This window comes from Adiantum capillus-veneris, chromosome 2, assembly GCF_014529385.1.
Source record: "Adiantum capillus-veneris isolate H3 chromosome 2, ASM1452938v2, whole genome shotgun sequence".
Lineage (NCBI taxonomy): Eukaryota > Viridiplantae > Streptophyta > Polypodiopsida > Polypodiales > Pteridaceae > Adiantum > Adiantum capillus-veneris.
This window is the reverse complement of record NC_140932.1, coordinates 27,037,651-27,062,426: the sequence shown is the minus strand read 5'-3', so window position 1 is coordinate 27,062,426 and position 24,776 is coordinate 27,037,651. Positions and strand designations below refer to the sequence as shown.

General features: G+C 44.8%; 1 protein-coding gene across 2 annotated transcripts in view; it reads right to left on the bottom strand.

Moving 5' to 3' along the window:
• Positions 1 to 2,927: 2,927 nt before the first annotated feature.
• The window catches only part of LOC147462547 (glutathione-disulfide reductase), a 47,691-nt gene continuing 25,842 nt past the window's right edge, over positions 2,928 to 24,776 (bottom strand). For both annotated transcript variants that reach the window (XM_086484331.1, XM_086484336.1), the window contains 11 exons: positions 5,837 to 5,910; positions 5,678 to 5,761; positions 5,209 to 5,296; positions 4,910 to 4,991; positions 4,670 to 4,740; positions 4,480 to 4,587; positions 4,285 to 4,349; positions 3,868 to 3,981; positions 3,637 to 3,736; positions 3,504 to 3,557; positions 2,928 to 3,364 (listed from right to left, as the gene is read on the bottom strand). In XM_086484331.1, the coding sequence (XP_086340457.1) occupies positions 3,272 to 3,364; positions 3,504 to 3,557; positions 3,637 to 3,736; positions 3,868 to 3,981; positions 4,285 to 4,349; positions 4,480 to 4,587; positions 4,670 to 4,740; positions 4,910 to 4,991; positions 5,209 to 5,296; positions 5,678 to 5,761; positions 5,837 to 5,910 (933 nt within the window). In that variant the 3' untranslated portion in view covers positions 2,928 to 3,271. The remainder of the gene's footprint in view (positions 3,365 to 3,503; positions 3,558 to 3,636; positions 3,737 to 3,867; positions 3,982 to 4,284; positions 4,350 to 4,479; positions 4,588 to 4,669; positions 4,741 to 4,909; positions 4,992 to 5,208; positions 5,297 to 5,677; positions 5,762 to 5,836; positions 5,911 to 24,776) is intronic.

The window sequence follows — 24,776 nt, the reverse complement described above, 5'->3', positions numbered from 1 at the left end:
CTACAGGCGGTCTCCCATCTATATCCATTAATGTAAGGCATAGACTGCCCAGGGGCCACATGCGTCTCAGAGTAGAAAATGATCTCTCCCACTAAAACTTTCCTCAAAGACACCCACATCAAGACGCATAGATCAATTACAATTCTAGGTAGCAACTTTGAGTGTGGTCCCATAGGTCTCCCACCGTCATGTGTAGAGTGACTCCAAAATCATCACTCTTCCATCTCGGCAAGAGAGAGAGAGAGAGAGAGAGAGAGAGAGAGAGAGAGAGAGAGAGAGAGAATATGCCATTGCATACTTAACAAGCACCAAGACAAGAGAAAGATTCTATTCCTACACAGAGCAAACGAGGCTTAGCCTTCTAATGGCATCGCTAGGGTAGTGTCTTACTATCACAGTAAACAACCACATACAAGACCACCCCCATTTTCTTTGTCATATTCTAGCAACTCTTCTATTGGCAAGAGCACATCCTTTCTTATACAAAATTAGCCTTACGAGTTCTACATTTGGGGGATAGATCTTTGGGAGTATTCTTACTAATATCACTACTACTGTTGGCTCATCTTCTTCCACACAAGCTACGTTATAAAATCTCTATACATGAGATTCCGCACAAGCTACACTATAAAATCTTGTATATACGTTTCAGGTGAATTGATAAGCACCTCTTTATAATCACACTTTATATTGCAACATGCTTTGCCATCAACCTCATACTTGCTCACGGTTCCCTCAACATGGGTGCACGAGCTGCAACTCATGTTCCCCTTGGCCCTCCTCCACTCTATCTCACACGGGCCCTATGTCAACTGATTCCTACAAGTTGCGGCCTCCTATGAGGCTAGATCGCATTGTGGAGTTGGTGCAATGTGTGCATGCAACAAGAGGGAGAGACATTTCGTTGAACCAGCTCATGCCGCATCTGTACCTCTCAATGCAAGCGTTTGACAACTCGCATGCTCATGTTTCCATGGCACTGGTCAACTTGGACAAAACGAGTGTCTCATGGGAGAATTTATAATACAAAGTCCTTTGATCCCAAGCAAATCCGGTCCTTAAATGTTGGCAATGTTACTCTCTCTTTTCATGTTATTTTGCATGCCAAGCTAACTATGTAGTTCTTGTTGTAGACTCCAACTAAGCATTTTTTTCCTCATAAGAATCTTGTTAAAGTAATACTCCCTCTTTTCACCAAAAGTCCGCTATGGTTGAAGAAACTACCAAATTTCATCAATGATAATAGCACATATACTAGATGGATGGAGCTCTATAATCACTACAGCAAGAAAGTGTCTTATATCTTCTCTATCAAGATCCTGAATAATCAAATGAGTATATCATTAGTCATGGAAGTCGATTAATGAGCTGACCAAGGCACATTGGCCCTTTATATACAAGGCAAAAACTAAAGGGGAGGATACGCTACAAGAAAAGGAGGGGAGAGCTTCCCATTAATTTGTCAAGCTCAACACATTGTGGCTAGAAAATCTCGTCAAAAACCTATTTCTTAACCACTCATTACCTCTTAATCTATTCAATTAAAGCAAACATAATCCAAAAATCAAGGTTGTACGCTTGAGGGTAGAATCATGGGTTGTATATTTGATGGACGAATAAGATGTATCTTGGTTATTGTAATGTGAAGTCTTTGAACCATATTTGTACTCACAAAATTGTTGGAACCTCCATTATAAATAAACACATTTCTAGGTTATCTTGAACACCTTCAATGCAAGCAAATGTGACTTGACAGAACAAGACCTTCAAATCCTACATCGAAAACTTGATCATTGCTTGAAGAACCATGAGAGCAATACGATTAAAAAAATTAAAACTTGTTAAGCTTCTTTAAAAAAATTCCCTTTCCTGTCCACATGCCCAAAAATCTAATGTAGAGGCTCCAAGTTGTCATTCCTCTGCACATTGACATTGATGTTCGAACAAAAGATGATCTTCATAGGGCATATTGCAAGTATCTTCACCAAATCAAAGTCATGTGAAGAAAAGAAGTGATTAATAGAAGAAAATTCACCTCTTCATGAGTTTCTTAGAGAACATGTAAGAGAAAGATCTCACCAATGTTGCTGTGAAGCACTACATTACAATTGGATGATCTTGAGGGTGATCCAATGCAAGGTAGCAATGCCACATAAGGTAGTTGCGATGAAATCAAGAGAGACATATTGTGGTTGAGAAACTTACTAGTTTGGTATCTTACATGCATGGCATGTGGGAGCTCTCACGTCATCGGTATGCACAGATGTCAACCTGGTTTCACTTGCCTAGCTTTATTACGGACAGACTGCCACCCACATTCCCATGTCCGAAGATTAACAAGTATCAAACAAGATCTCGTGCAAATTGATGCCCTCCAAGGAAACTGGAAAGAATACTTTGTTTTACACAGCATTTTCTTCACAAAACTGAGGATGGATCTATTTCATGACTAAGATGCTATCCACCTCTATTCTCTATAGTTTCGATTCGAAAATCTCGTGCTCAAAGAAGTTTCTAACATTTGCGGCATCTAATTCGGGGACTTGTGTAGATAACAAAAGATATGACATGCTCTCCAGATTGTTGCTGTATTAGTAGGGTCATGTGGCTTACAACTAACAATAGAGGCCTACCAAGGAAGGGTGTGAGACTTTGGCAGTGGAGAGTTTTATTTATCTAGTGTTCTTGATTCCTACCTAACAAGGTCAGAGGAAACTCTTTATCTTCAATAGTGCCCTCAAAGTTACCACTACATATAAACAGTGGGAACATTGTACATTACTTCAACTAACTCAGTAATTGTAAAAAAACGTTTAGGATGGAAAAGAAATCCTAAAAAACATAAAACAATCAAAGGTCCATTTCATGCAGGTTTCCTTTTTTTTTAATACTAACCTCATCATCTAAAAAAGATGCAAGCACTCGTGGACCACACTACAATAATGCCAGTTTTCTTCGGGAAATTGTCGTTATTGAAGACTTGCACTTAAGCTAGAAATTGATTGCCCTGGACAGATTGATACTGTATATATTGCTATGTTGAATGAATAGAATCTACGACTGGATACCACTTTGGATGAATACATCAATATCAGATTACCACCTTAAAGCTTTAGCCTTGAGATAAAGAACTCATCTCGATGCTGACAGCTCTCTATATCCCCATTGAGCAAGATAAATTATACGACTCCCGACTGGCGCTGAGCAAAGCCAGCATCAACAAGATAATTTTTGCCAACCCAGACTTGTTACGTTCAGCAAAGAGCTTCTGTCAGACCTTCTTGACTTGCCCATCAGGCGAAACTCGTCTACTGGCGGTTCTCATGGTCACAAACTCCTCAGCAGCAGAAGGATGAATACCCACCTGCAATTCAATCCAAAGAACTTTAGCCCAACCTACATACTACGAACAGACTATGCGAAAACTGATTGCATGTGCTTGAAAAGCCTGTTCTCAGTTTCGCAGTTGAGCGATTATAAGCAAAAATCACAAAAAATCATACTGTGGAATCGAGTTGTGCTTTGGTCACGTTACACTTGAGAGCGACAGCTATGCCCTGTCACAAAAGAGGTCACACAGGTTTATCCACTGAAAATCTGTAAAGGTAATTTGAGAAGATGTAACGTAGTAAGTACCTGCATGATCTCAGGGGCATCTGGCCCACACATCGAAGCCCCTAATACTTTATCTGTGTCCGCATCAACGATCAGCTTCATTAATGTCTTCTCCTGCCGCCTACGTGGACCAACATGACGTGTGTTCAAGAAAAGGCACGAGAAGGGCATGGAACAGAATCTAGCATGTACTCAATCAGTGATTTTACAGACGTCCGATTGATGATGAAATCCTTGAGAGCAAAAGATTACCCTGATATCGTGTTTTTCATTGGTGTGAAACTTGAGGTAAACACAAGAATATCATTCTTTGCTTGTGATATGGCCTCTTGCTCTGAGAGTCCCACTACAGAGAGAGGAGGAATACTGCAGTAAGGTAATATATGTCAGCAATTTTTTCCTCCCAAACATTTTCTGATTTGAAGCGTGTGCCAGAGTAAGGAAAAATTGTTATCCCACTTGTTGATCACGATGGTAATGATTTCATATGTTCAACTTAGCAGATAAGAACTCTGCCGACAGAAAACCTCCACATGATGCCAGATACACATAGAAGTTGAAAAGATGATATATATGTGTAGCTCAGTGACACACGACGATAGATATGTGACTAATTGCCACTAGTGGCTCATAATACATATATATATATTTTTTAAAGACAAAACATACCTGAAAACAGCACAGGGGACGTTCTCGTAATCTGGCTTCACTTTTTGTCCCCCAAACAAGGTTTTCTGCATTAGTAGACATGATATTCCAAGGCAAGCTCTTCATTATATAGGTCAACAACACTAGCACATATACAGCATTTAAACTGGTACACTTGGCTTGTGTATGACCACTAATGGAGATCACAAAACATACCGCAAGACATGTTCCCTCCATCAATGCCACTGGTGTCAGATTTATTCTGTTCGTTACATCTCCAACAGCCCAAATGCTAGGAACATTCGTTTGAGAGTACTCGTTGACCTGATAGATACAACGCAAATACATGAAACTTTAACAATAAAAGATATGGTTTAAGCGAGGTTCTACCAAAGTTAAACTGAACCTTAATAGCACCCTTGAGCAGCTCCACCCCTACGGCATCCAAATTGAGTGCCTTCGTGTTTGGTTTTCTGCCTGCAAAAATCCAGAAAGCAGACTCAGTGCATGAAAAGCGAACAGCCAAATTCAGCCAAAATGAAACATAGGAGTACAGTCAGGACTAAACTTCCAAAAAAGGTGAAAACACAGGCCAGCTGCATCTTACTTATAATCAACAACACAGGAAAGCAATTTAACTCCATACCAACAGCCAGTAGCACAACATCCGTCTCAATCTCATCGCCTTTGTCAGAGTAAGCCTTGAGTCCGCCTTCCACCTTCTCAATCTATTAATGAAGCAGTTTCAACTTCATGATGCCAGTGAAAAGGCTATGTTTTCAAACACCATGACATCCATGCATGCACAGGCACAAACACATGCACATGCTGGCACAACAGGCTGCAGCTTCACTAAGCACAAAAATCAAATTCCTTAACAACAGGCCGCTACATAAAGGATCACAGCAAAACAACAAGAATTCAAGATGAAAGTACACAAAGAACCTTGATAATGTTTGCATTAGGATGTAGTGTGACACCCCGGCCTTCCAAATTCTTGGCCACGGCACTACGCATCTCATCATCAAAACCCCTGCTTGTTGCACCACGTTAAAATCTTGCAGCCACCATTTAATCAAATTGGTAAAACTTATGTGCGAAGATACAACTAAATAAAGCACCACCACCCCACATAAACGGAGGCCACAGCCTACCTCCTCAACTAGACATTCAAAATTCCTCAGCTCCTGCTTAGGTTAGTGCTGTGCTCATGAGTCCATATTATGCAAATGATCAAGTACCCGGACAAAGTTGATAAGAACGCTAACTAATATAGCAGGAAAAGAGCCATTATATGACAATATCTAGTATACAAAGGCCCTTAGAACTTCCTATTATCAGTAGTGTTAAGAAATTTGCCAAAATAGACTCCTCATCAATGCTGTCGCCGATAACTTATAACCTTGAAGCCTACCTAAGTGGTGTCTCTTTTCTGTAAAATAGATCAACTTTTGAGCCCATTCCATTGTACATTCCGGCAAATTCGACAGCAATGTATCTGCAACAAAAATTTGACTGTTTGAACTCCAAGAAAAGTGTCACAATCCATATCATGGTGCAGTGATGAATATACCCGCCACCCACGATCACAGACCGCCGAGGAAATTCATCCAAGCTCAATGCCTCATCAGATGTTATAGCTAGTTCCTGAAAAGGAACACACGCAGTACGCGCCAATCAGGTTGTGATCAGCAAAAGTACAAAAGAAGTCCGACAGTTGCACTGAATTTAGCCAAACAAGTGAGAAAGCATATCAGCTGCTAACCCCAAAAAAAGAAACAAACACCTTTAAAGACATTCTAGACGATAAGTACGGTATGAACTTGTGCAAGTACAAAAAAATTGTTAGGTATTGAATACAAATAGATGTACATGTCTACTTATGCATGCTTGCATACATGTAGCTGCATGTATACATGCATGCATGCATGTATATACTATACACACATACATGCATGCATGTTTTCATCACATGTACACAACTCTAAATGCATGCATGCATATACGCATGTATGTGTATTTGTCTGCGCGTCTAAATAACAACCAGTACATAAAAGCCGGAACAGTATTTATCGTATGGTATGGGAAGACTGACAAAGACGCGTCCTTGAGACATTCATAATTTTTTCCATCTATGAAAACGAATCAAGCTTTTGAGTCACATGTGTCTAAAGACCAAGCCCTAAAGTGGTCATTTTCACACTAGGTCATAATCAAAGTCAGAAGATCAAGGCTTTCCACACTACCTTCATTTCGTCTTGCATATCTTGAGTGCATTCAAAATGCAAATTGTTTTCGACAGAGCCATTGTATATAGGACATGTCATTCCACTGAACCGTGCTGGAATGGCCTATTCCACGCACAATACTGCAGATGAAACCCTGTTTAGGCTCCACCGAATTTATTTTTTTTGAAGTTCATCAAAGACTAGGCCAAGGTTGCTGATTTTTTCACTTGCTTGTAGGTGTTCGGAGCAAGAGGTGAGCGGTTAGTGTTATCACATGCTCCAATGAGCTCAACCATTCTTTCTAGTCCCTAAAACGGCTTGTACCAATTGCATCAATCTTGCAGACTGTAGATCAAAGAAGCCTTTTACAGTTGAAACAGATGCTAATGACATTGCTACTGTTAGTGCTCCCCAAGGATGCATAAACAATTGAAGATGCTAATGGTTGCTTGATTGTGCATGCACGCATGCGTGTGCATGTGTGCACATGCACGTGCATGCAAGCACAGAGAGAGCAAAAGGCCAATGTGGCCTATGAGACAAGTACCAAATGAAATCCATGTCAGATGTCATCTCATCAGAAAAAACATCCTAAACTAAATAAAGGTGACAGCTGGAAACTAAAAGGGCCAAATTTCTAGAAGAGGTGGAGATCCGATATTCTCTTTCCTTAGATCTCTAGATCACCCCAATGTGCTCGGCTATAAGGTGGGCCATGGTTGTCCTGCTGATGCGTCCGGTGCTGTCAATGGTGTCCGGCTAGGATTAGTATGGGCCTCTCGGGCGTTGCTCTGATGAGTGCGGTCATCGGGCTCGGCTGAGTGCGGTGGCTTTGTCGATTGTGACTCGATGGCGGGGGGTGTACGGAAGGGGGGAGAGAGAGAGAGAGAGAGAGAGAGAGAGAGAGAGAGAGATGAAATGAAATGTTATATTAACGTCTTCAAAAGGCCAGAGTGACCTATGAGACCAGAAAGTTACAATGTGGCGGATCTGATACAAAGTCAAAGTAACAAGATGACAAAATGACAGAAATGACAAAATGCTATGGAATTCTGAACTGATAGGTGTGAACTAAGCAGCTAAACAGCTAGCTGGGATAGCTAGATCGCAGGAAATCCAGCATCGGTCGCTGGCGGATCTCATCAATCTCCTCCATGGTCAGTAGTCTGACTGGGGGTCGTGCATGTCGAGCCAAAGTGATCCGAATCCTCTGATGCAGCCTCCGTCGATGCTGTGTAGTCCTCCGCAATCGTGGGCGTCTGGATCTCCCCAGCTCAGTCACTCGGTCGATCAGTATGCCTCTGATGTGAGGCGATGAGCTCTGCTATGGTAGTAACTCCTCCGGGTGTCCAGTGGCAGCTCTGAAGAAGTCTGTGATGTGTCTCTGAGACTGGCTAGCCTCTCCTCTCATCAGGCTCTCTCTGTGTCTGCGTAGCTCGAGCAAAAACAAACCCAGGCATCTCTGATCCTCGTACCACATGACTCTAGAGAATGGTCCAAAGCCCTCTCTGAACAAGCAATGGAAGCGGCCTCGTATCTCGTAGTAGACGGGGCAGTGGCATGTGTAGTGCAACTCTGTCTCAGGCTCGATGTCACACAGGGGGCATGTCTTGGCCTCTGCTGGTACTCCGTTGTATCTCCCAATCTCAATCCGCAGCTGGTGTGAGGATGTGCGTATCTGGCCAATAGCACATCGTATCCCATGAGACAAGTGGGGTGTCCATGTATCTGGGCCTCGTCACAACACCATCCTCCGTAAGCTGGAGGAGATGCTCTCTGTAGAAAGCCATCTTCGTGCCCAGCTCCTGTGCTACCTGTATCCATGTCCTCTTGGTGTCTAGTTGAGTCAAGTCCTGGCGAATGACCTTGGTGATCTCGGACTGTGTAAGAGTCAGAGAGGGTGTCACAAACGGGAGCGCATAACAATATAAAATACATTCAGATAAATAGACTTTATCACTTAGTACTGAAGCCAAAGGATATAGAGAGAAATAGATAGAGAGAGAGAGATAGAGAGTGAGAAGATCGATACAATACTGGGGACCAAAGGATGGGCTGGTCCCCCCCCGTAATAGTATCTTTATTACCGAGGAGAAGTCTATACAAGCACTTGAACCGAACGTATTACCACGTTCGTTCTAGAATAAGACTTGATGGTTCCCGAAAGTCTCGGCTTCCGATTCCTAGGGCAAAACCCTATTCCAAGGAACTTTCGTTCCTTATTCCAAATCCTTGAGAACCAAGGTTCTCGCCTCTAGATCACACCTTCCAGACTCAGGGCATGGCATCCCTGCAACTCTTTTCCAACTCTGTTTCAAGAGTCCTGTTCCTGCAGAATAACTCCGCTTTCTTGGACACGAAGTCCTTTCCTTGGGAATTTCAACTTCCGGATCACATCTCGAGAGTCTACCTCTCTTCAATCCGTGGATCTGCTTCCCAAACTTGGGTATGAAACCCTTGGGCTGATCTAGCTCTAGTTCCTCAGAGCGCTTTCTCCTGCTGAGGCTCATGCCTTCCTCTGCTCCTACTCCCTCACGAAGAGGAAGTACACCTGCAATCAAATACTCAGAGATCATAACATGAAAATCGTTACCTTCAAAGTCTCGACGCTCGAAACGCAACTCGGTTCTCGAAAAAAAGCAATTCCCCGGAAGGAATCTCTGCATAGAAAATCCTCTCTTCCAATTCCTACACACAAAAGAGGTGTGTTCTCCGGTTCCTTCTCGTAAATCAGCCCCGTCTACGACGTTTATGGGCTGAAAACAGAGAAAAACAGCAGCTTGTCGCGATGAAAACACGCTCCGTAGGCACTTCTTCGCGAGGGAACTCGCGCACTGGGTCTTGACGACATCCGGTACACTCGGGGCAGCCATGGGCATCACCGGCAACGTCTTCTTTATGGCTCAAATCTGCAACAGCATCTCCACCTTGCAAAGATTGGTCTTCCACTCTGAGTGAGGGCATGTGATTCTTTTATAGCTCCTAGCCACGGGCACGAATAGCTGCTGCGGTAGAGATCGCGGCCGCTTTTTTTTTTTTTCAAAAATTTATTTTTTCATTTATTTATTTATTTTTTCGCTGTTCTGTCAGAAAAAGAGAGAGAGAAAACGCTGGCTCATCTGTTGCCTTATTTATCAGAGGGCTGCCCACTTATTAAGTGGGCGGCCGGCGTATTTTAAAAATAGTATGAACTTGCCCAAAAACTCAATAAAACCTTATAAGTTAAAAACAATGCTTTCACAGCACTTCCCAAGCGTCCCTCGATGCAATCACACGCACAATTGCAATGCAAACATAAACTTCCTCGCGGGAAAGCATTTGCTTTCCCGAAAAGCAATCCGCTTTCTCAGAAAGCATCTGGTTTTTCCTCAAAGTTTCCTATGAACCCATCTTCATTCAAGTGCTTGTTTTTCCTTGTGCACAATTCTAACACAGTTCGGAATTTCCTCCCGATTATGGATATTCCCTTTCCGATGCACCCGTCACCCACCTTGTGACGCATCAGGAATACCCATCACCTAGTCCTTTCCTACCGAACTTACGGTACAATCTCCTTCACGATGCTCTATGTCACCCATCCTATGACGCATCAGAGATGTCCGTTCCCGGATGGTTGGATACTTCTTTCCGATGCTCCCTGTCACCCATCCGATGTGACGCATCAGAAGTACCCGGTCCTGGTGGCCTTACAGATATTCCCGTTCTCAGTGCTCCCGTCATTACTTTGAATGACGCACTAGGAATACTCTGTACTCGGATGTCTCCAGTGAAAAAAGTCCTCTCACTTAAAATTCCAATAATTCATTTAGAATTATTTTTCCTTGGTGTTCCAAGCGAGAAAACCCTCTCACTTATAAGTCCAATAATTCATTTAGAATTATTTTTCTGTAAGATAAAGCCAATTTAGCAACAGAGGGCACATCCAATGAGTACTCGAAGGGAGGCAATCTGTCTATGTTGAACCCATGTGCCTGAAACCATGATGTCATCTCCCCATACCAGCATGCTGTATCTCCCTGCATGGCTAATTGTCGACAGGACTCAAGTGCAAGGCGTGCATATCTGTCTCTGGGAAGTTCCCACATGCGGTGTATGAAGGAGACAGATCTGGTGAGCGCCTCAACCACTAGTGGGGAGGCAGCTAGCTCTGCTCGTACATTAGCACGTGGTACTAAAGCCCTGGCTCTAATGAGCCGCGAGATCATAGAGACCAGAGACTTCTCCATGTCCCCCCATCCATCACTCCAATCTGTCCTCCCATGATGATCCAGTGAAGGTCCCCGAATCTCAGCTCCATAAAGCAATGCAGAAGCCACCAAAGTGTCAAAGAGCCAGAGCTTCGTCCGAGGCTCCTGAAACTGAACCTGTGAACACATCCTTTCCAATCTACCCAATGCTGCATGGGCTCTGATCAATCTAGTCTCTACTGCCCTCCTCAATGAAAATGCTGGCCCATCAAATACCACTCCAAGGTAAGTGTCACAAAGAGATAACGTGGCGGACAGCAAAAACCCTAATTTCTGCCAAAAACCCTAAAATTCTTGCAAACCCTAATTTCTGCCAAAAACCCTAATTTCCGGAAATCGCGGTGGCGGAATATATATATATATATATATATATATATTGGAAAATGAAGAGCGACGCGAATTTTGCTTTTTTTTTTTATATAAAAAAAGAGAAAAAGACTCTCTAAGAGAGAGAGAGAGAACTGATGCTTTTGCTTTCAAGCTTTTGGGGCTCTGCTTTTGGGCATCCCTTGTAACCTTTAAATTAGTGGTGAGGACCTCACTTCTCAGAGCATCTGGACGCAGAGTCTGAGAGTGAAACCCTAACCGCTCTCTTCTACTTTGATGATTGATTAATACAAAAAGAAATACCGAAAGGGGCGCCAGTCTTTGGGGCCAATATCTCTAGGCACGGAACTCCGCCGAGCCAGTGCAAATCTATTGTGATCTGTGAATTGTTTTGAAGTGGTTATTTGGTGTTGTCGCGGTTGATTCTTGACTTGGAGTATCCAAAGTCTGTTACAGTGGTATCAGAGCACCGCCGATTTCTCTTCTACGGGAAATCCGATCCCCGAAAAAAAAAAATTCCGCGGCACCTATGGCTTCAGGCAATGATCAGTCGACTCCCTCTGCATCTGGAGATGCGGGCAGGGATCACAACGAAGATTCCGGTAGAGAGTATGGCTCGCCTTGGCCTACTTAGGCGGAGCGGCAAGAGATGGAGCGTCACCAGTTGATCGGCGATGCAACAAAGATGATGCTCAATTTTGCCAAGGACCCGAAGATGGTAAAATATATGAACCGGACCTCTTTGGAAGAGGTACAGATGGAGTGGCAGAGAACCACAACACCACTCCCGAAACCCACTCTCAAGAAATCTTCTCCCTCCAAGAAATATACGGAGAAGGAACTAGAGAACGTGGTTGATGCACGGATTGCTCAGCTTTTCGACGTGCAAAAGAAGGACAAAAAGCACGGCAAAAAGCAGAAGAAAGGCACTGACTTCCCGGGATATTTGGATCGTCGATTGACATTTGACAAGGCAAAGAAACGGAAGAAGCGTGTTCGATTTGAAGGAGTACCCAGTTCTTCTTCTTCTTCTTCTGACAGTTCTTCTAGCTCCTCGGATTAGAGCGAAGAAGACAGAAAAAGCAAAAAGCGAAGCAAGACACAAAGCTTCGGAAAGGGCAAGAAAAAGGCAAAGAAGGCTACATCTCGCCCAGAGACTGACAGTTCTACTGAGGACTCGTCTACAAACAGCTCAGATTCCAATGACGGAAAGTTTTATGCGAACAAGAAGAATTTTGCCAAAGCCAACCAGTATGACTTTCTCGAAGATAAAAGCAAGAAAGTCCGAGAGTTTAAGGAAGGTGGCCACTCGATCAAGTTTGATACTTTTCACGATACTCAGAGGCTTCGAAGGCTTTGTCTTTTATACAGCAGTTTGACATCGCTTTCGCGGGAGGACGCTATTCAGAGCACTCCAAGATTCGGAGAGCTACCTCTTACCTTAAGGGGAATGCTCGTACTTGGTGGTCCACGCTTCTTTTAACAAGAGTACGCCAGTTAAATGGCTGAAATTTAAGAAGCTTTTTATTTCTTCTTGGTTGACGCAAGAATATGAACGAGATATACGAGCTGCTTGGAACCATCTTCGGATGACCAAGAGCGATACAGAACATGCTTATTGTGAAAGATTCTGGAGCTCTTTTCTACCCGCCTCTTCATTCAAGAAGATCTCGTTCAGAGAACAGATTGAGCGGTTTACCTTGGGTCTACCTACAGAGATCCGAGATCACTGCTTGGAACAAAAGTCAGCTTCTATTCAGGAGTTGATGAGTCATGCGACGCGGGGCTTTGCCATTCACTCTGGCAATCTGACCTACCCCACAAATGAGGCTATGACACAACGAGCCGAGCAGACTTCTGGGAATGAAAGTAGAAAGAAAAAGAGCAACCCAGAGAAAAAGGATGCACGACCCAAGCTTACTCCTGAGGAGAGAGCTCGCTTCATCAGAGAGGGGAAGTGCTTTGGATGCGGGGAACGTGGACATATCTCCGCGAAGTGTCCTAAAAAGGCACAGAAAGAACAGAATGATAAAGACGACGACAGGTCTGAGAGTTCGAGAGCAGCCGAGGAATGTGGCAGAAAAGGCAGATAGAAAAGCAGAACTGGTACCACATGGCGTGGGACCTGCACCGAATCTAATGAATGAAAGTACAAACTTTGCCGCTTTTGGGGCAAAGTGAAGGATCGGGAAGCTCTTTTGAAGGAGCCAAGGCCAACTTCTTTTCACTTAGAATTGGCGGCTCGATTTGGAATTACGCCCGACAGACTGATGCCAAAGGCGGAGGTAGTTCGACTGGCACCCGGATGGGATGTTGCCATTACACCGAGCATTGGCAAACTTTGTTTGCAATGACAGGGGTGTTCAGGGCACGCGAGTGACGTTCTACTCAGGATCCCTTGGTACCACAAGAACTACGCTGTGGTTGACTACCGGGCCGAGAAAGCAACTTTGATAAATGAAGGGCTTAGAGATTGTACTTGATGAACTTCAGTTTCTTACTCATTCTTTTGCAAGAGAACTGAACGCTGGATAAAGGTTGAATATGTTTTGACCTGATCAAAAGAACGCCAAGATTTTTCTCCACACTCATGCCGATTGCTTTTCAGAGGGCCTGAAGATCAAACCATTGATCTGATACCTGGAAGCACGCCACCGAATCGGCCACCTTATCGTGTGAACCGAGTACAGAATGGAAAGATTATGAACCGAGTGAAAGACCTCTTGGAAAAGGGTCTTGTCCAGCCTAGTACTTCACCGTATTGCTCTCCAGTGTTGTTGGTTTTGAAGAAAGACCGATCTTGGAGAATGTGCATCGATTATAGCACTCTCAACGAAATCACCATCAAGAACAAATTTCCGATTCCTAGGATCGATGATATACTTGACAGGTTACAGGGATCCTCGTGCTTTAGCAGGATTGACTTGAAGAGTGGATATCATCAGATCAGGATAGCGCCAAGAGATGTCTACAAGACAACTATTCGGATGACTTTTGGGTTATTTGAGTTTTTGGTGATGCCTTTTGGCTTAACCAATGCTCCTGCGACATTTAACCGGATGATGGACAGGATTTTTCGAGAGTACAGGCTATTTGTTGACACTTTCTTTGACGACATCATTGTTTTCTCCAAGAATGAGGCCGAACACAGAGATCATCTGCTTCAAGTCTTTCAAGCATTACGAGATCACACGTTAGTGATTAATGCAAAGAAAAGTGAATTTTTCCTACCAAAGATACACTTTTTGGGACACATTGTGTCAGCAGCAGGAGTGCAAATGGACCCGGCCAAGATAGAGACTATCCGTGATTGGCCCGATTTGAGGAATGTCCATGAAGTTAGAAGCCTCTTAGGACTGTGTTCGTACTACAGGCGGTTCATACGAAAGTTTGCAGAGGTTGCTTCCCCTTTGCATACCTTGACACAGAAAGGAGTACCTTTTTCGTGGGGACCCACAGAGGTGACTGCCTTTCAGACATTGAAAGAGAAATTGACTACGGGACCTATTTTGACTTTGCCGGACTTGCAGAAGTCATTTGAAGTATATTATGATGCTTGTGTTCGTAGTCTGGGTGCGGTCTTGATGCAAGAAGGCCATGTCATAGCTTACGAGAGCCGTTTGTTCTCTAGGCCGGAGATGACAACGCAGATCTATGAGAAAGAACTTTTGGCGGTTATCCATGCTCTTACTCAGTGGCGGCACTACCTACTCGGAGCGGATTTTACTGTCTTTATAGACAATCAGAGTTGGCGCTACTTCTTGTCACAGAAGCAGCTTTCGGAAAAGCAGATGCGGTGGGCGAACATCTTGTCACAGTTTCACTTCCAGATTGTCCATGTGCAGGGACAGAAGAATGTGGTGGCAGATGCTTTGTCTCGGAAACCGTTGGTTCTGCTATTTCCGCGATACATTATACGAGCTTCGAGGATATGGTCGATCAGTATGCCACAGATATAGATTTTGAAGATATTTTCACACGGCTACGGGATGGGGAGACAGTAGCTGGATACTCCCTTCGGGAAGGCTACTTGATGAAAAAGACTATGTTGTGCGTTACACAACCATTGAGGGAAAAGGTTATGACTGAATGCCATTGTCCACCTTTTACGGGTCACCGCGGCATTGCTCCCACCAAGAAAGGGGTAGAGATATATTTCTTTTGGGCCGAGACTCAAAAAGGATGTGGAAGAGTTTGTGCACAGTTGCTTGGTATGCCAGAAGGTCAAGTTTGACAGGCATAAGGCACAGGGATTGTTACAGCCTTTACCCATACCCACCCACCCCTGGGAAAGTATTGCAATGGATTTCATTTTTGATCTCCCAAGAACACAGAATGGTCACGATGATTTTCTGATTACATGGCACGTCTGAGACGATTCTCTCCAACAGAGACCCCAGATTTATGAGTTTGTTTTGGAAGGCAATTTGGGAGAACATTGGCACGCAGTTGCGGTTCTCGTCATCGTTCCACTTGCAGACTCACAGGCAATTGAGATTGCCAATTCAGTGATTTTAGATTTATTGAAGTCTTGTATCTCGGATGAGAAGACTCAATGGGAAAAGAACTTACCTTTGGTGGAATTTGCCTACAATAACACGATACACTCTTCGACGGGGAAGACGCCATGTGAGATTGTTGAAAGTGCTGCGAAGGTTCCATCCTTCCTGAGCACGAAAGATTAGAAATTTGAAGCGGATGAATATTCGCGAGATTTGGATACGGCTTTTGCCAAGGTTCGCGAGACTTTGCAGGAGTCTCAAGAACGACAGGAAAAGGCAGCGGATCGCCATCGTCGCGACTTGAAACTGAAGGAGGATGATTGGGTGCTCTTACTTTTGAGAAGACACGCCTACAAAAGAAAAAGGGAAAGGAGAGGCTTTTTCCAAAGCTTAGTATGCGATACTACGGACCTTTCCAGATCACTGACAAGATAAATGATGTCTCCTTCTGATTGAAACTGCCAGATACTTGGAGGATTCATAATGCATTGCATGTGAGTCTCTTGAACCCTGTTAAGGGTGATGTGCCTGATGATGGGGAGCCTGATGAGCAACCCGAGTGGAAGAAAAGGAGGAAATCCTTGTTCCTGAACAGATTTTGGCACATAACGATACGAAGAAAGGTAAAGTCCGAAGGCGGTTATTGGTTTAGTTCAAGAACTTTCCTGCATTTGATGCGAAGTGGATGGAGGAGGAGGACCTAGCAGATACTCCTCGGATTGTGAAACTTTACCTCGATGTTTTGGTTTAGCATACTCTACTCCAAACGGAACCCAGAAACTCAGCTTGGCCGAAGATCTGGTGCAGTGGGATGCACAAGAAGAAAGTTACTCCGCTCCTTTGTCAACAAATGCCTCGATTTTGATACTAAAGTCACTGATGTCTCTATGAGCTTCAGGGATACTGAGAGCTGACAATATTCTGCTGGATGACTTTATGAAATGGAATTCCTGATTATGATACTGATTTGTTCTTGACTTCTTGTGAGTGCAGGAACTGATAGACGAAATGACTGCAGCATTTTGGTCTGATTGATCTCGAATAGACATGGTTGCAATAGGGGTTAGTCAATCGGACATCGATGAGGTCCCGATTGGACCTAGATGTGATTGCTAGCTACATTGCCGATAAATCATGGTCTAAGATCCGAATGAATGTTGAATGTCATGTGATGTCCTGTGATGTCTTGTGATGTCTTGTGATGCCGTGTGATGTGACTGTCGATTTTGTACATGTGCTAGATGTGTGTTTCTAGTACGTAGGTACTAACAGTAAGTGTCTGCTAAGACGGTTTATGGCTTTTGCCGGTTTTGCAGGCGTAATCGCGGTCGATTACAATGCTTTCAAGAGGGGGGTATGTCACAAAGTGATGACGTGGCGGACAGCAGAAACCCTAATTTCTGCCAAAAACCCTAAAATTACTACAAACCCTAATTTCTGCCAGAAACCCTAATTTTCGGAAATCACGGAGGCGGAATATTAAAATATATATTTATTTATTTTATTTTATTTTATTATTTTATTATTTTATTTTATTTTTGGAAAATGAAGAGCGACGCGAATTTTGCTTTTTTTTTTATAAAAAAAGAGAAAAAGACTCTAAGAGAGAGAGAGAGAGCTGATGCTTTTGCTTTCAAGCTTTTGGGGCTCTGCTTTTGGGCATCCCTTGTAACCTTTAAATTAGTGGTGAGGGCCTCACTTCTCAGAGCATCTGGACGCAGAGTCTGAGAGTGAAACCCTAACCGCTCTCTTGTACTTTGATGATTGATTAATAAAAAAAGAAATACAGAAAGGGGTGCCAGTCTTTGGGGCCAATATCTCTAGGCACGGAACTCCGCCGGGCCAATGCAAATCTATTGTGATCTGTGAATTGTTTTGAAGTGGTTATTTGGTGCTGTCGCGGTTGATTCTTGACTTGGAGTGTCCAAGTCTGTTACAGTAAGTGTAAGCATCTGTATACTCCACCTTCTGCTGGCCGTATGTGAATGCTGGCGCTGACCTCCTGATCCACTGTGGGGTGGTATTAAATCATAGTAACAGGGAATGGCCGTTTTCAGGTCTCCGTTCCCCGTTCCCATTCCAAGTTCCCGTTCCGAATCCCCGTTCCGTGTTTCAAACGTGAGTACCCGTAACAGGGAATGGCATTTTGTTCGGCGTTTCCGTTCCGTGTTCCCGTTCCGGTTTCTCGTTCCTGGTAACTATGTATTAAATACCATGACCTTGGTTTTACCAAGGTTAACGAACAAACGACTTTCCTGGGCAAACCTATGCAAAGCATCCAAGTGACGTTGCATCCCCTCCAGAGAGTCGCAGATCAACACAATATCATCAGCATATAACAATAGTGGAATCCATGTCCCTGCCAGTTGTGCACCTCTATCACCATCTCTCTCAATGCAGTCAGAAACCTCAATCCACATACATACCAAATAGATTAGGAGAGAGCGGGCAACCCTGCTTCACCCCAATAGTGGAGTAAACCGGTGTGGATAGACCCTCTAGGGTGCGTACATGCCCTAATACTGACCTGTATAATGCCATGATCCCCCAAATGAGCTCTGTGGGTACTCCCATATCCTGTAATCTGCACATCAATCTAGCTCTAGGCACTGTGTCAAATGCTTTGCGGAAATCCACAAAGCTACAATAGATCCGTCTCCCACGCGATCTGCCCTCCTCAATGATGGCTCTGAGTGTCAAGATATGGTCAAGAGTAGAAAAACCCCTCCTGAAACCTGCCTGCCCGGCTGCGCGTATCCCCTCCCTCTCTGCCCATCTACTCAGCTGCTAATCAAGAATAGATGCGTACAACCGTGCCAATGTGTGTCCAATCATGATAGTGTGATAATTCCTAGGCTCCATAGGGTCTCCCGCCTTGAAAATAGGTACAATAGTAGATAGGCTCCAAGTACCAAGCAAGCCCTCACACATGGCACGGTTAAACATAACTGCTAGAAGCTCTGCTAGTAAATCTCTAGCATGCGTGAAATGCTCAACCACTAAGCCATCATGATCATATGCTCTCCCAGTCCTCATCCTGTCAATGGCCTTCCTCACCATCTCAGCGATGAAAAAAGGACGTGTGTGGGCATGGATCAGGGGGGGTCGGGAAGGGGGGGCTGCTCAGGAACTGTGTACAGAGATGATGCATACTGGCCCCAGGCCTCTGTAGAAGTGATGGCAGGGGGGGGGAGTGCTCATGAAAGAGCCGCCATGCCTCACGTGAGTCCTGACTCAAGAATAGCTGGTATAGATCCTGCTCTAGGCGAGCCAAAAATGCCCTCTTCTTCCGCCGCACCAGGCATCGGAAGTCAATCTGTGACTATCTGTGAGTGATGTCCCCCAAAAGCACCTCCCTCTGAAGTCTAGCTGTCACGAGGACGTGGCAATTGCTAACTTGAGTTGTTAATTTCTTTCCGATGATTTTTGTTTAATTTTTGGGATCCTCTTTTTGAAGTTGCAAATGATCGAACATTGCGTGGCCAGTGTGAAAGGGCCGATGCTCGAGAGTTTCACCGGCCAGTTGGGAAGGACAGGTCACCACGAGTTGGTCAGGCTAATCGGCAATATCCGAAGAGTAAAAGGGTGTCTAGGCTCAGTTCAAAGTCATTTAGGCCCCTCGCGACACTTATAAGTTGGTGGGTACTAGGAAATTAACTCAAAAAGTGGCAAACTGGACACTTAAAGCTCTTGATGCTTTTGCCAGATTTGCATGAAGAGGGGGCTGATTGCAGCCCATTAGTGGTTGCTACAGTGTGTGTGAGTAGTGGGTGCAAGTGATCACAGCTTTAATGGAAAGTTTGCCTTCTCCCTTGCTCTATGTAGCGCGACGATTTGCTCTCGCGTCTCTTTCTCTCTCCTTTTTACACATATGGTAATGCCCCACTAGTTGGGCTTCTCAGATGACCATGTACAGTTCTTGGGGTTTTATGCACGTTTGCCAAGGCAAGAGCCTTCTGTACAGGAACTGGATTAGCTAATTGCTAATCCCCTTCAAGTACGCACAGTTCCATCGCGAAGGAATGCGAAAACGGAGAGGTTTTTCGCGTGAAAACTCGTCCAATTTACAGGAGAACTGTCCCATTGCGTGCGGGAGCACTTGAGACACGCGTGGGCATGCTCGCTCCGCTCGAAACGGTCCAAAACAGGGAATTACAGCCTGCTGTGTTTTTCTGCAGGTTTAGGGTTTCGCACCTAAACTGCAAGGAATTGTCAGGGGAGCCTCGGAAAGGCCTTGTGATGTGTGTACCTAGTAGGCACCAAAGAGTGGCAAAACAGTAAATTACAGCACGCTGAAATTGACCTACAGCTCACTGGAAAGCTTCCATACCGCAAGGGAAAGTGTCCTTGATGTGTACTTTTGACCTGCAGGGATATTTGCGCCATCATGCTGGCGAAATTGGGTCAAAAACCTACAATTACAGCCATGGGCAGGTTTGGACAGCTTGGTGAGGGCTAGGTGCAAGAGTTCGGATAGTTTATTTGTCGGGGGAGCCTCGGGAAAGCATTGGGTGCTTGTACAGACCATTTTGGAGAGATTTCCCGCGAGGAATCTCGTCTAATTCAAAGGGCAAGTGACCCTACAGGTGCGAGAGCTCGAGGGCTACCCAAAAAAGTGATCGGCACGCGGATTGGAGCGCAAAACAGAGAATTCAGCGAGTTGCAATTTCTCGCCAGGTTTTGCAAAGCGCTCTAAAGTGCGTGGAAAGTCAATGTTTGCTTGGGATTTTGTCCGTGGAGACTTCTACTGTGGTTCTGTTGCCAAAATCGGGTTGGAGTATAGGAATTTCAGCCCGATAAAAGTGGGACATCTTGTGGAAGTTTACAGGTTTTTCTCAAGTATAATAAGAATAAAGAAATACCGAAAGGGGCTCCAATCTTTGGGGCCAACAGGGTGTCGTTGTCTACTTGGTGGCGCTCTAGCTGCCAGGCTGTGGTTTGTCTTGAAGTGTTGAATTCCAGTCACAGGCTTATTCATGAAGTTCCTCTGTGTGTCTACAGTAAAGTAAAGAATTTCGGGTGAAAGCCAACGCCTACCGCCCCACCATGGGCCGGTCTCAAGGTTCCATTGCCGGGACAATAATCACTTTTTCCTCAAGAAGTGAGCCTCGGTTGTTTTGAGTAAAGACACAGAGTACAGGAACGTGGGATTACACTATGGCCAACAAATGTAAGGGCATTATGGAAGAGGGTTTCTCTTCACAGAACAGAAAGGAAAATCCGCATGTTCGCCCTGCCAAAAAGTGGTCAAATTAGGGCTGATTTTCTGCTGCGTTTTTAGGGTTTGCAAGTATGAACCAAGATGAAATAGGGAGAGGTCTCACGGTGGTAGATTGGCCACTAGATCTCCTACGAGAGTGATGTGGGTCTGCCAGGTGACACGCTCCTTGCCGATTCTCTGAGGGGATTGCTTGGATTCTATGACGCATTGGTAAATCATCTTCAAATTCGAGCTTGCTTGGTTGTGGGTGATACGTCAGTGTTGTGAAATTATGCTCGTTTGCAGAGGCAAGAGCCTCTTGCATAGGTAAAAAGTTAAGGGACAGGTTGCAAGATGCTATGTGGTGAAGTTCAAGAACTATCCACCTATGGATGCAAAGTGGATGGAAGAGCATGAACTGTCAGAGTCACCAAACGTATTGCAGCTTTACCTTGAGGTCTTTGGGTTACAGCCTACTTATGTCCCAACCCAACATGTGCATAGGAGGGGTAATGATAGAGCTAGCACATCAAATGTACTCATGGATTCAGTGCAACAGCAGTGTACAGTTTGACAAAAGTATGAAGATCTCATTAAGTCATTTGTACATATGTTTTGACAGTCTTTCTTGCGGATACCTGCGATGATAAAAGAGTGCTGACAACACAAGATCATCAATGGCGTGTATTTATGGTATGCAATCGAGGACGTTTGCGATTTCAAGAGGAGGTATGTCACGAGGACGTGGCAATTGCTAACCTTTCCAATGATTTTTGTTTTATTTTGGAGACCCTCTTTTTGAAGTTGCAAATGGTCGGACATTGTATGGCCAATGTGAATGGTAGTTTCACCCGCAGACGGGAAGTTGGTCGGCACTAGAACTCGTAAAGTAAAAGGATGTCTAGGCTCAGTTCAAGATCATGTAGTTCCCCCCGTCGCACTTAACAAGTTGGTGGATACTAGGAAGTGAACTCAATAAAGGCATAAAGTCAAGGTGGGATCACCAACAGAAAGTATCCGACAGTTGGGCCACATTGCACTTTTGGATGTGGTTCCAATGAGGATAGATGGTCAGATGACCGGTGTCACTTTTTGGCCAATTTACCAAGCTTGGGACAACACATCTCGTAATTGACTTTTTTGGAGCAGTTTTGGAGGCTGTTAACTATGATTTTCAGCCATTTCTCTCCATTTTTTGGCTTCCCATGGCTTCACCTTGGACCAAGGAGCTCATTTTCAGCATTGGAAGGCATCAGATGCGTGTTTACAAGGCTGTTTTGCTGCGCTTTCAGCGATACGCAAGTTTTGGCAGCCATGGAAATCTTCCCCTTTTTGCATCTATTTGTTCACAGATGCATTACAGGTCAAGGGCAGTAGAGGGGGCGCTTGATTTATGCTGGGGGGATGCTTCATTGAGAACCTTCACAAGTTAAGAGCTATGGAGTGCTTTCTTTCCCTCCCATGAACAGGGTGGTGCTAGGAGTGATGCCCTGCACACTACACACTGCTCTCTCTCTCCCCTATGTGCAGTTATGTGATGCCCCACAAGAGGGCTCTTCATTTGACTGATGTACAGCTGTGTGGTTTCATGCTTTTGTGCTGAGGCAAGAGCCTCCTTCAGCAAGAACAAGGGTAGCTAACTGCTACTCCAAAGCAGGCACCGGTGAGGGTCATAACCTCACCGTACAGGTGCGTTTTCAGCCTTGTGTATGCGCTGTAAGTTGACTGTTTTTCAGCCATACGGACGCCAAAACCATTGGGAATAGTGCCCCACTGGCAGAGGACAGTTAGGGGACTGTTTGGGGCTGAAAACAGGGCAAAAACCAATAAATACAGCGTGCTGAATTTACTGTTTTTGGGCAGGAATCAGAGGGTTTATGCCAGTGGAAGTGAGCTCCAATAGGGGAATTGGTTTCGCGCAAGTTTTGGGGCTGTAATGCTACCGAAATTTGGCCAAAACCGTCGATATCTAGTTGGATACAGGTAAAGGATTCCCAGGACTCTACTTTGTAATTTACCCTCTCAAAGTATAAAGAAATACCGAAAGGGGCGTCAATTTTGGGGCCTACAGGTTGTTGGCGTCTGCTCGGGGCATTCTAGCTTCCGAGCCGTGTGTGTATTCAAGTGTTAATTCCCGTTGCAGGTTTCCTTTGCAAAGTGCTTTGTGTGTGCGTTTAAAGTAAAGAATTTCGGGTGAAAGCCAATGCCTACCGCCCTACGGGCCGGTTTCACTAGCTCTAGTGTCCCGGCATTCCTCATCATACCAACTGTTCTGGGGCATGCTCCCCGAACGGCGTCTCTGCTCAGGTTCTCAGGTTGGGTATGTGGGTATGCCTCTGCTGCTGCATCATGTAGTGTCTGTGTCAATATAGTAGTAAGCTCTTCCAGAGGTCGCCCTGGCTCCTCTGTGCACAAGCATCTGTAGATCCCATCTATGTATACAGAGTCCGTCTCCAACGTGAAGGTGTAGCGAGTAGGGGATGCTGCCCGTAGCCTGTGTGCTACACTAAACTGAAAAGAGATGGTCAACGACACAAGAGCATGGTCCACTGCCACACCAACACGTCTGGGTCCAACCGTGAGATCCTGGATACTAGAGATGAGGCTCAGCTCTGCCATGACATAATCCACTGTGCTGGCTCCATGTCTGTGTGGAAAGCGTGTAAAACCCCCCGCAACGGGAAATCTATGTAGGCCATTCAAGATGGCCAATCCATGTGCAATCCCCATGTCTATCAAGTGTCGTCCATACTCAGTGTGTTCTCCATCCTATGATAGTCTGGATAGGCCCGTCTCTGCAACATCCAACTCTCTCAGCATCTCCTCTGAAGTATCATAAAATACTGTCTAATGATGGGCAGTCCTAGCATTGAAATCCCCTAGAATGATGATGTCACCATCTCTAGAGAACTCCCATATGTCATCATCCAAAATGGAGAAGGGGGACTGTCCTCTGGGTGGTGCATAAACTGACGTACTCGGGGGAAGTAGCAAATAGCAATGTAAAGATATCTGCCTATCTCTGCTCTCAATCTCACCCACATGTACCTAGCTTGCTCATCTTTGCACGCTATATGTATCAATGGCTACAACTCCTCCCTGAATAACACTGCCACTCCTCCTGAGCCCCGCCCTCTGTGCTTTGATCGTCTCTTGTCTACAGCCTGTCTCCCATCTATATCCACTAATGTGAGGCATAGATTGCCCCGAGGCCTGATGTGTCTCTGAGTAGAAGACGATGTCTCTTCCCGTAAAACTATCCTCACAAGCACCCACATAAAGGCGCATAGATCCATTACAATTCCAGGTGGCAACTTTGAGTGTGGTCCCATAGGTCTCGCACCGTCATGTGGAGCGCCACTCTACAATCACCACCACGCCATCTTTGTAGAAGGCCGTCTTTCCCTTCTCCCTTGCCGCTTGAATCTCTGGCATTACCTCCCCCATATGCGCAAGCTATGTAAGAGTGAGGTCATCTCCAAGGAATATGTTTGTTTTCTTTAGTGTAGGGGGCTTCTTCAAGAAGTCCTTCTTTGCCTCCATGGATGGGAAACGGATGATTAAAGCTCTCCCTTTTGAAGTCTCCCCATTGCCTTGAGTCTTCTTCCCTACCCTCCATGCCTTTGTATGCGTAGCCTCACTACCCATCATGTGAAGTTCTTCGACTTCCCCTTCCACATCATCTCAGTCTTTTAGACCGGTTACTTTTATATGCAAGACTCTAGTTTTCCTTCGCTGCTCTTCTTCTAGAGCCATGTTGATGATTGTAGGAGTGGGGACGGATGTAGTTTCTTTCCCTTCCCCTTTCTTAGCGACTTCTATCCATTTCTCGCCCTCATTCGCCTTCTTCTGCGTCTTCGTGATCACATCCATCCACGAAGACGTCTTTACCACCTTCTGTTTCTCCTCCTCTGTGATCATCCATACCTGCTCCTTGATGACCTTGATCTCCTCTATCACCGAGGGCTGGAATTCCCCTTCTTCCAGTCCACTGCTTACTCTATCCGCA